The sequence below is a fragment of the Clinocottus analis genome, unplaced genomic scaffold, assembly GCF_023055335.1.
Source record: "Clinocottus analis isolate CAN_PGR_092001 unplaced genomic scaffold, fCliAna1.0.p SCAF_9, whole genome shotgun sequence".
NCBI lineage: Eukaryota > Metazoa > Chordata > Actinopteri > Perciformes > Cottidae > Clinocottus > Clinocottus analis.
The window spans coordinates 10909697-10920561 of NW_027176251.1; the positions used below are offsets into that span (position 1 = coordinate 10909697).

At 40.1% G+C, this 10865-nt stretch overlaps 1 protein-coding gene across 1 annotated transcript; it reads left to right on the top strand.

The window, feature by feature from the left end:
- The first annotated feature begins 5801 nt into the window (after positions 1-5801).
- zmp:0000000881 (uncharacterized) lies at positions 5802-10240 on the top strand. Its single transcript, XM_068570515.1, has 5 exons — positions 5802-5868; positions 6977-7141; positions 7787-7925; positions 8180-8287; positions 8767-10240. The coding sequence occupies exons 1-5, from the start codon at positions 5864-5866 to the stop codon at positions 9943-9945; spliced, it is 1596 nt and encodes a 531-aa protein (XP_068426616.1). The 5' UTR covers positions 5802-5863; the 3' UTR covers positions 9946-10240.
- The last annotated feature ends 625 nt before the right edge of the window (positions 10241-10865 follow it).

A 10865-nucleotide genomic window follows, 5' to 3' on the forward strand; every position in this document is an offset into this window, starting at 1 on the left:
GTTTTATAAGGAAAGAAATGGTCAAACATCTAGAATATAAAAATAACGCAATACACTTCAATAGCGCCATTTGAACACCTCTCTAAATCAGTTTCAACATTACAATCTCCATGAAGGTAAGATTTATTGCAGGACCGCCGCATTTGACTGGGTGTGCCTAATAAACTGTCAATTTAGTGTATAATCTGAGCCACGTTAAGGATTAATAAACTGCATCCACTGACGTCGTAGAAATAAAAATCTTGTACGGCCATTTATGAAGTATGTCATTTGTTTTTGACGTCAAACTAATGACGATGAGGATTAATTCAATGTGTAGTTTGGAGTTTTTACACAATGTAATGCTTCTAAAACAACAGGTATATGTAGCTCCACTGTTTGAAAGATGTTCTCTTTTCAACCAAAGTTATCACAGTTTTAACCGAGATGTCAAGACATATTTTTTTAAAATCAGAAATCCATTTTTAGCTCAGGTTAACTGGACTCTAAATTGCCCGTAGGTGTGAATGTGAGCGTGAATGGTTGTCTGTCTCTATGTCAGCCCTGTGATGGACTGGCGACTTGTCCAGGGTGAACCCTGCCTTCGCCCCTTGACAGCTGGGATCGGCTCCAGCGCCCCGCGACCTTAATGAGGATAAGCGGTTCAGATAATGGATGGATCCATTTTTAATACATTCATGTCATACATACAGTTTGTGGGAATGACATCAATGGCTCCATCGGTATCTTCCACATCTATTTTTGACCCAACGTGCTTTGAGCAGACGATCAGGATCGTGGATTGCTCACGGCACACAGAGCAATTGTGAAGAACTTGAGGGATTACAGAGCATTCTTGAAGCGTTTCTTTGAGGTCTCTTTGGTACAGAGCAATGTCTCGATGAGAATCAAATATGTTCTTCAACTTTGGGCATCTGTCCCTGTCCTTGTCCACGCAGGTAAAACAAGCAGCTGCAGTTGAAACAGAGAAAAACATTTCTGGTGTAAATGTGCGTAAACTTAGATTTTTAAATAAGAGTGCTTAAAGAAATCTTGCTATTATATTATTTTTAATATAAATAATACTTGGTTTGATCAGCAGATTTACAAAATGTCTGAACTCACACGTATGGTCTGCTGGAGGGTGATCATGTCCTGTGTAGCAAATAACATGAGGGAAATATCAAGCAGTAAAAAAACACTGCATCTTTATTCAAATCAGTGTTCGGAGTGCATTATTATATCCGAAATGCACATAAATAAAGGAATAAATAAAGGGAGGAACTGCATGCTGCTTATGACATACCAGGAAGACCCTCAGAGACAGGAAGTACGAATGCCATCCAACACAGAAGGTAAACTGCAAATACAGACAAAAGAAATTAAAAATGTATTCCCTGCATGAAGTAGTAGTATTACACTTATTAACCAGTACATTAAAGTACCACGTTATAACCGAGACACAAGAATTATAAACTTAGTGGCTACTTTATTTGTGTATTAGTGTACAATCGGATCTTATTATTATTCTTAGTTTTACCATCAAGTGTACTTTCATTGATTAAATATTTTGGCTTTGAGGTCATAATGATGTGCTGAACTGGTTGGTATCACATTTTGAGAGGTGTTTGTATTATTCTGCCAATCTAATGTTTGTAAATAGAGAATAAAAGAATAATACAAAGAAATGCCTCTAAATACAATGTAGTCCAGTACAACACGTCCACAAACTATGACTTCACTAATAAACATATGATTGAAATAACACATTCAACAAAACCTAAACATTATAAACTTTGTAAAGGTAGAATTTATGGAAGAGTTATTGTATTGAACTGCAATAGAGTACACACATGTAGGGTTTTCTTTTAAAGTTTGCAATATATATATATATATATATATATATATATATATATATATATATATATATATATATATATATATATATATATATATATATACAGTATGACAGAAATGATGAGAAAGATCTGAATGAATTTTGAAATATTCTCAAAATTAGTGAAAAGAAAGAAAAGAAATAATACTGTATTATTCTATCTGATTGAAATAAGGATTTAAATTTGAAATTACTTTTTCGATACTTCCCAGCAGCTCTTTTCCTGATTCTTCTTGCTCCAGGAGCCAGTGGTGGACATTTTGGTCCAGAGTCCATCTCAGAGCAGCTTTCTTCTCCCCCCTCCTCTACATGTGGCTGTCCATTTGTAGGGGCTGGGGATGAGGTCACAGGCTTGAAAGTTTCCTCTTCTGACAGGGTTTGTGATGGAGAGGTGTTTATTTGAACCACAGTGGACCGTTTGATGAACCGCCCTTCAGCAAACACAGGCATTGCAGGGAAATCACGGATGTCTTGATTCTCCATAGGAATGGGTATCACAGAGCTGCCTGTTTCTGCTACAGGCACAGCACTTTTACTGTAAACATCTTTGAATGTGTGCTCCATGTTAGAGGAGAGGCCAGCATCGCTGTCATATGAAAAAAAGTGAAAAAAATTGAAACAGAAAATCAAAATGTACTTGGAACAATGGAAACAAATGCAATAAGGATCAAGCATGAGGATGTCTGATTACTGATCCAGCAATGCATAGAGATACAGATTAATCCAAACAAGATAAGAAAAGAAACTAACCCGCTCTCCTGGGTGAGTTGGCCCCGGCCAGCTTCAGGAGTAAAACATAAAACATGTTAAACTACTAATCCGGTTTATTGTTTACAAAACATTCGGTTTGATTTTTTGTCTAAAACTATGATGACATTAAATTACCGGAAAAAAATATAGAGAGGCATATTTTTATTTTGTAAAAACTGATGAAACAGTTTACACTCTAATGTTGATCCATAAAACATCCTGAAATCAAACAAAAATAAAAATAGTAATATAGTTTAAAAAAACACAATGTTGCAACACTTAAACTGCCTGTATATAATTACAACTGCGACACATGCTTCTCACGTTGTTTATTTCACAAAGTGGTTTGGAACGATGTCAGCTTTTCAAAACACAGACAAAATTATTTCTTTGCTCACTGCAGTGAGTTAACAGAAGCTGTGATTTTCTCAAAAACGATGTGAGTTCAGTTTAGTCCTCAGGGGGCCCAGACGAACATCTTGTCTAACTCGGTTCAGGGCGAGAATGAATGGATACAGCAGGCCCCATAAAGAAAAAAGCTTTTCTACTCCCCAAAGCAGTGAAATGATGGAATTGAAATCAACAAACTTACTTTGTGATCGAGGATGTAGAACGTTGTCCGTTGGCTGGGTCATTTTTTATCAAGTGAGAAAGTGCACAGCACTTAAGTTGTTGCAAACAACTGTCTTGCTAATGAATGGACAACCAGGAAATGGGTTTCGCTACATGACATCTCGCCAATAAACTAATAATAATACAACATCTCCATCTGGTGGAAAGACTATTTAATTTAATGTGTGTTTTATTTGTTTCTTTAAGCTTTACAGAACCATGTGGTATGTCCACTTTAAAGAAGATTGAGTAATTTATTAAAACAGAATTTGGTGTTTTTTTGATGGGACTCTAATTCCTCAGAGGATTTTTAAAAGTTAGAGCTTTTGTATATTTGGCTTCAATATAATATATATCCTAATATCTCCAAGTACATTGTCTTTTGTGGTACAAAAAGTACAATGTTATTGTGAGGCTTATATAAAGACATTGGAACACACTAAAGAAAAGCGATACCGGAAGACAAAAGAGACTCCGGCTGGATTTAGCTATCAAAGATGTTTTTTAAGTGCTGTGGTTAAAACAGGAATCTGATCCTTCTCAATGTGTCAACAGCTTTATGATGTGATGAAACTACTGTCACACTGTTGTGTGAAGACTTCAACAACAACAAAAAGTTCACTCTCCTCTGAGCCAACAACTCTCCAGCTTCTGGTGTCCAGTTGGCAGTCCGACCGCAGCACCCTCCTGTTCCCTCTGGGCCACAGCACCCTCCTGTTCCCTCTGGGCCACAGCACCCTCCTGCTCCCTCTGGGCCGCAGCACCCTTCTACTCCCTCTGGGCCACAACACCCTTCTACTCCCTCTGGGCTGTAACACCCTGCTGCTCCCTTTGGGCCGCAGCACCCTCCTGCTCCCTCTGGGCTGCAGCACCCTCCTGCTCCATCTGGGCCACAGTACCCTCCTGTTCCCTCTGGGCCACAGTACCCTCCTGCTCCCTCTGGGCTGCAGCACCCTCCTGCTCCATCTGGGCCACAGTACCCTCCTGCTCCATCTGGGCCGCAGCACCCTCCTGCTCCCTCTGGGCCGCAGCACCCTCCTGCTCCATCTGGGCTGAAGCACCCTCCTGTTCCCTCAGGCACCAAGTCTCCGTGGCCAGGTTCCAGAGGGGTGCTGCCAGTTAGCCGCCCCTGTTGATGCACAGTCCGGTCCAGACCTCCTTTTGCCAGAGTCTGCTCCAGAGTCCCTGCAACCCAGTCCTGGGTCTAATGCCTGCCTTCAGAGGGGATCCGCCTTCGTCGCCCGCCTCCAGAAGGCCTTGCCCCTCGGTCCTGCCAACTGGTCTTTCACGTTCGTTTGCTTGGCCTTCGTTTAGTCCCCATTCTTCAGTTTCCTGGCTTCCTGGTTCCTGGTGAAAGGGTGCATATATATATAGATATCTATATCTATATCTATATCTATATATATATATATATATATATATATATATATATATATATATATTCATGCATTGAAGAAGCACAAAGTAAATCATATTATCATATTGTAACTTGATGACAGGCCCTACATTTCCGCTTTCTCTCTATACTGCGCTGGCCAACTTCCATCAATCACTTTTGTTTAATGAATAACAAAATGGAAAGAAGGGGTTATGGAAAGGCTGATTCTAAGAACCAGCATGCATTGGTTTGTTTTCTTACTTTGGATCATGCCATTAGGTCGTTTTGGAGACATTTCACTCCAAACAACAAATGTCAATCTCACTGGGGCTCCAAAGGAAAAGTCAAGGGCTGACTAACGTAAATGGGATTTATTTATCATCTCATGGCATCCATGCAATAAAGCATTACGTTTAACAGCATCACCTTTTCCACCTTTTTTTCCGTCATAAAAACCACAACCATGAGAAGACTATGTGTTGTTTGGGGACATTTTCCCTATAGGGTGAATGTCACAAAGGTTGTAGTGTTTATAGAAGAGGGGGCTTTTAAGAGTCTGCCAACTGTTCAATAATCCACCTGTAGCAGTTGAACTAACCACGATATTAGAGCTACTATCAGACATGTTCTACTCTCATTGTTTTCACAGAACAGATTACTCTATGGTTTGTGTCACATTCCTGACCAGCAGCGCTCGGGTGTGTCTGCTTTGCTTCAGGCTATTGGCAGAAAAGAAGGAGGCGTGGAACAGGTATAAAGAGAGGCAACTATGTGCTACCATGTTCAGACGTGCACGGCAGCTTGCCCTCGACAGCAAAAAGGTAAGCAGATTTCTGTGGTACGAAGGGCAACATAGATGTATCCACTTTTGGAATATTTAAATGACATTTACTAGGAACCTTTTCAACACTTTGTTTCCTTCCTGTGTTGTATAGTTTGTCCTCTGGCTCTAGATCAACTAGATTAAAACACTAAAAGAGGTTTGAATATGAATATCATAGTATCTGAGAGTATTTATTCTCAGGCTATTGGCTGGAACTTGTCTTTTTCTTTTATATGTGTTGCCAACCTTGAACTCAACCAGCAAATGCAAAAACAACAACAGAAAGTATCTCTGTTCTTCGCTAAATGTGCTGCAGAATGCTGACTGGAGGCCACGCTTAAGACGATAATCATGTCCGTTTAGATCGACACACGGGAGCAGTCGTTTACACAACAGGCTCAGTTAGGGTTCATTTAAGCGGCCAATGAGGTGAGCTGCTTTCTTGCATTATTTATTCTTGTTGGGGTTTTTTTCACGTAGGTTACATTAGGAATCAGGATATCCTGGTTCCAGATTTTTTTAATCACCGCCCACGTAGTGTCTCTAACCTGTTTAGCAATTGGAATATTGATTTAAGTAAAGTCAAACTTAATACCAGTTCAGTTGGATTATCAAGCGCTGACTTTCGGAAGAACCCCAGAACCACACTTACTCAACAGAGGTGACACACCCTTTCTGATAATGTTTATTTCATCTTTCCACCAATTTATTGTGACAGACTCTTGATGAGTCTGGTCGTGCTGAAAGGCAGCTTGTAAAGACAGACAGGACGTGTAGAGACATTAGACAATTCAACACAGTGGCTCTGTGGTTACGTAATAAGCTGATGAATCTTATTACATTTGATGTTGATTTCATGAAGACTGTTAGTTGTGGAAGAAGTATTGAGTCTTCTTTTACTTAAGTCACATTAGCAATACCTAAAAATATTTTTTTTAAAGTATCAAAAGTACTTATTTGATGACATAATGTCATATATTAGATTATACGCTTGTCAAAGTAAAGCCACTTATATTCCATGTAAACTATGTGATGGCTTAAACTGTAACAATGTGTATTCTATAATATTATTTTATCCTTTATCTTCAAAGAAAGATAAATGTAGTAGTGTACAAATTACAATATAAAGCCCTGATATGTCGCGCAGTGAAAATACTTTCCAACATTGGAAACTTTTTTGATCAAGTTTGGTTTCTTTCTATATAAGCTGAAAAATACACTTGATGAACATTGCTAATTGGAATTTAGTTAAATTTGAGTCATCTGTTTGGTTGTTTTTTCATCGTGATCAAAAGTGTGGCTCCGGACTGACTTGCTCTTAAATCACGGTCACAAACAAGGAAGTATTATGCAAAGTGACGAAAAGGAAAGTCCCAGAAATCACAACTACATCGACAAAAATAGAAGCTGCATTGACAGACAGGAACATTTAGTGCAGGAACCACATTTTTTCTGCCGTTCAGTGTCTTTGAACATAACCATTGTTTGGTCTGAGCTTCAACATGATTATTAAAATGACCTCACGCTCGCTCTGCAGTCGTCCCGTCGTGGCCTTCATGGCGTACTCCACCAGCACGCTCGCAGAAGGCTGCTTTGGGAAAGTGTACAAGCAGAAGTACAACGATACCTGGGCCGCTATAAAGAAAGTCCCCCAACAGCTCATCAGCAGGAAGGACCTGGAGAGAGAGTGTGCAGTCTACAAGTAAGTACAACTGGGTTCTGCAAAGCTCATTTCCTAAGATGTTATAAGGTAGGACACAAAACGTCCCGAAATGACAGAGCTACATACTTTAATGCCACAGCATGAACTCCATCACAAAGGATAAAAACAAAAAAACAAACAAAGAATAGAAATAGTTGAAACATATGTAATAATGTAACAACTCCTCTGCTTTCATGCAGTACAATGGATAATTACAGTACAAGGAAGATAATTCAAAAATAAAAATTACCCAGTGTTGTTCCTGGATGTCAGTATCAATATCGGTAATATTGTTCGTTAATGGTAAATCATTTATTACAACAAAATATTTGGAAAATGTTATTGTAAAACATTTTGTATATGAAATGCCTTTTATTTTATTTATTGTAAGACACTTTTGTAGTAAAATCAAAATATCAACAAAACATAAAGATGAAAATGTATTTTGAAAGTAATTCATTTAGAGTGGGGGGTTAATTAAAAACATACTTTGATATCAGTTAACTTTTAAGTGTCTCTAAAACACTTAAATTATTTTTTACCCCATCCATCCCTTTACTTACCCAGTATGAAAAGTAGTTTTAATTTTTAATCTTATGCTAATTTGTATTTCTCTTTTCCTGCATGACTACCACGTATCTGCAGCAAGGTAAATCACGCCAACATAGTGAAGCTTCTGGGCAACATCAATCTCAAAGACGGAAAATGGATCATTCCTCTCGAGTTTATCTTCGGGGAGGACTTAGAGACCACCATCTTCAAAGCGTCAAAGTCTAAAATACAGGTAAAGTTATCCTCCACAGACAAAAGATCCAAGGTGAATTTAAGGATAATGAGACCTACAGTACAAACAACTGTGAAGCCACATATAACTTTTAGAAGAAAGAATTCTTATAAAAGTGCTAAGAACACACTACATGTTTTAAAATATGAACACAGAGTTTTATTCAGTCCAGGCCAGGTGAGCAACTCAGTATGAGGAAGTTGGTTTATATTTTATACTTGTTGCCAGTTGATTTCAAATTTGTATCTCTGCAGCTGTCCCCGTCTGTTAAAGGCACTATCATCATCGGCATGTGTGAAGGGCTGCTTCACCTCCACTCCAAAGATATTGTCCATCAAGACCTCAAGCCTGAAAACATCATGGTGAGTGGAGGCTCGAGCAGACAGCATCCTGTACGAAGGGTTTATGTCAACCTGCCAACATGTGTGAAAAGTGCTGCCATTCTGCAGTCAAAAAGAATGAAAGTAGCTATTTACATTGTGCTACGGGACGGCAATCTGTTTGGGCACTGATTCCTGCAGACAGACACCAGGAAAACAGAGATACATAAAAGATGTTCTACAGTAGCTAAGAGGGCTCACTGCACTGCAATTTAACACTCAAGCCAATGCAAACAACCCAAACAATGAGTCCTCAGCAAGACTTTGTGAAATTTAAATGTATTACCATGCTAACGCGGTAAACTAAGATGAGGGAGCTGCTAGCATAGCACTAATGATCAGTGGGCAGGAGCTGAAACTGACTGATGACCTTCTTGTATATTATCACACGTTTTAAGCTTTGTGAACTGTTTTGTAGCAAGACAACATTGCAAACAGACTGAACATAATTTGTCCTCCAGGTGGAGCATGATACGAACAGAGCCGTCATCATCGACCTGGGACTGGCCAAGTTCTTCCGATGTGGCCTCAACTCTGCCATAGATATGGGCAACGAGGCCTACTCAGCCCCCGAGGTGCTGCAGAGGGGCAGCCAGAGGGACCAGCGCTCTGATGTGTGGGCCCTGGGGAAGATCATCGCTGAGCTCTGTGCCCGGATTCGACTTTACACGCCCAGCGTCTGTCCCGCCAAGATCAAGGAGATACTGCAGGATAAGCCATACTGCCATGCTGTGTGTAGGATGGTGGACATCAACCCTAGTCTGAGGGCCTCCGTGGGCGGGGTCATTAGTGACATACGAAAGGCCGCAGGTGCCGCCGCTGTCACCAATACACCCGTTAAAAAAGATCTCCTTAAGCCACCTTCATCTCACATTAATGTCAGAAACCTGTCTCCAACCCCAGTGGACAGAGGTGCGTCTCCAGCAAACAGAGACCTGTCGCCAATGAACAGAGCTCCGTCACCATTTAACAGAGACCCATCTCCAATGAACAGAGGGCCGGCACCGTTTAACAGAGATCCATCTCCAATGAACAGAGGTCCGGCACCATTTAACAAAGACCCATCTCCAATGAACAGAGGTCCGTCACCGTTTAACAGAGACCCATCTCCAATGAACAGAGGTCCGTCACCGTTTAACAGAGACCCATCTCCAATGAACAGAGGTCCGTCACCGTTTAACAGAGACCCATCTCCAATGAACAGAGGTCCGTCACCATTTAACAGAGACCCATCTCCAATGAACAGAGGTCCGTCACCGTTTAACAGAGACCCATCTCCAATGAACAGAGCTCCGTTACCACAAAACAAATGGGAACGCTCACCCAAACCAGAATTAAAAGCTTTGCAGCATCAAGCTCCAATGCACCGCCATCCTTCTCCTCCGCGGACCGAGGACAAGACCAGAAACCAGGCTCTGGTCCCAACAAGCGGAGCAGAGCTTAACCAAGACTTCCTGAACATGAAGTTGTTCAAAGAGGCTGCCAAGGACCTGCCCTGCAACCTGCCCACAACAGGGAGGGTGGTGGTGCGGCGCTTTGAGGAGAAAAACGGTGAGGTTGAAACATGGGAGCAGAAGGAGGTGGTGACTCGCGATGGGAAGATAGTCAAGTACGACGATATCAAGTTTAACAGCAAGTAAAAATACGAATTTGAGGGTTTTCTTGCTTGGCAGATAATCCAAAAGGACTGATCGCATGCACTGGTTAAAGGTGAGTTTAGGGTGCACTAACTGTTGGTATCTTTTTAAAAGAGCACGTAAAATACATTTTGCTGTGCCAAAGAGTAAACTGAGATTAAGTTACAGTAGGCACCTGTTTTTTTGCACACTTAAAACAACTAAAACCACACAAGGATATCTTGAAATTGAAGGATATCTTGAAATCTGTGAATGTTTTTCAGCATCTAAATGTGTAAAACCGTGAACATGGCTCAAATTCTGTGGATATTTTTTGTGTGTAAATAAATTCTCAAATTTCTATTTATACATTTTGTTTTTCTTTAATGCTTTTCGCCTGTGTTTATTGCAAAATGGATTGTCATTACTTTTTAAGTAATAAAAAAATCTGAGCAGGTAATGAAAAGAAAACTATAATTGAGTCACAAAGAGAGATAGATAATTACTTTATTGATTCCTGAAGGGAAATTCAGTTGTTTTTGTTTTTGTTTTTTTTTAAACTGAGGTTTTGGTGATCCAACCAAAGCTGGTCTGTAATTTGTTGAGCTCTTTACACATCAGCCTAATGCTCCTGCACTTGCAAGAAGTAAGATTGGTAAATGAATTCACATTGATTTTACAACATTCAATCCTTCCCAAACTTGGTCTGATCATTTAGACAACCCATGCACAGACCTAGTAGGGGACATCCCCCTGATTTCTAAGATAAAAGTTGTACATTTATGAGAAAGAAACTGAAAGATAGGTATGAGGCTGACTCACTTGAAATGTTGCAGTAATCCTCACTGAGCATAATTTAGGTATTCTCCTCAGGGCTTGGCTACTATCAGCCACTGTGCTTCAATCACTCTGTGTATGTATTTTCAAATATATCTAAATTGATA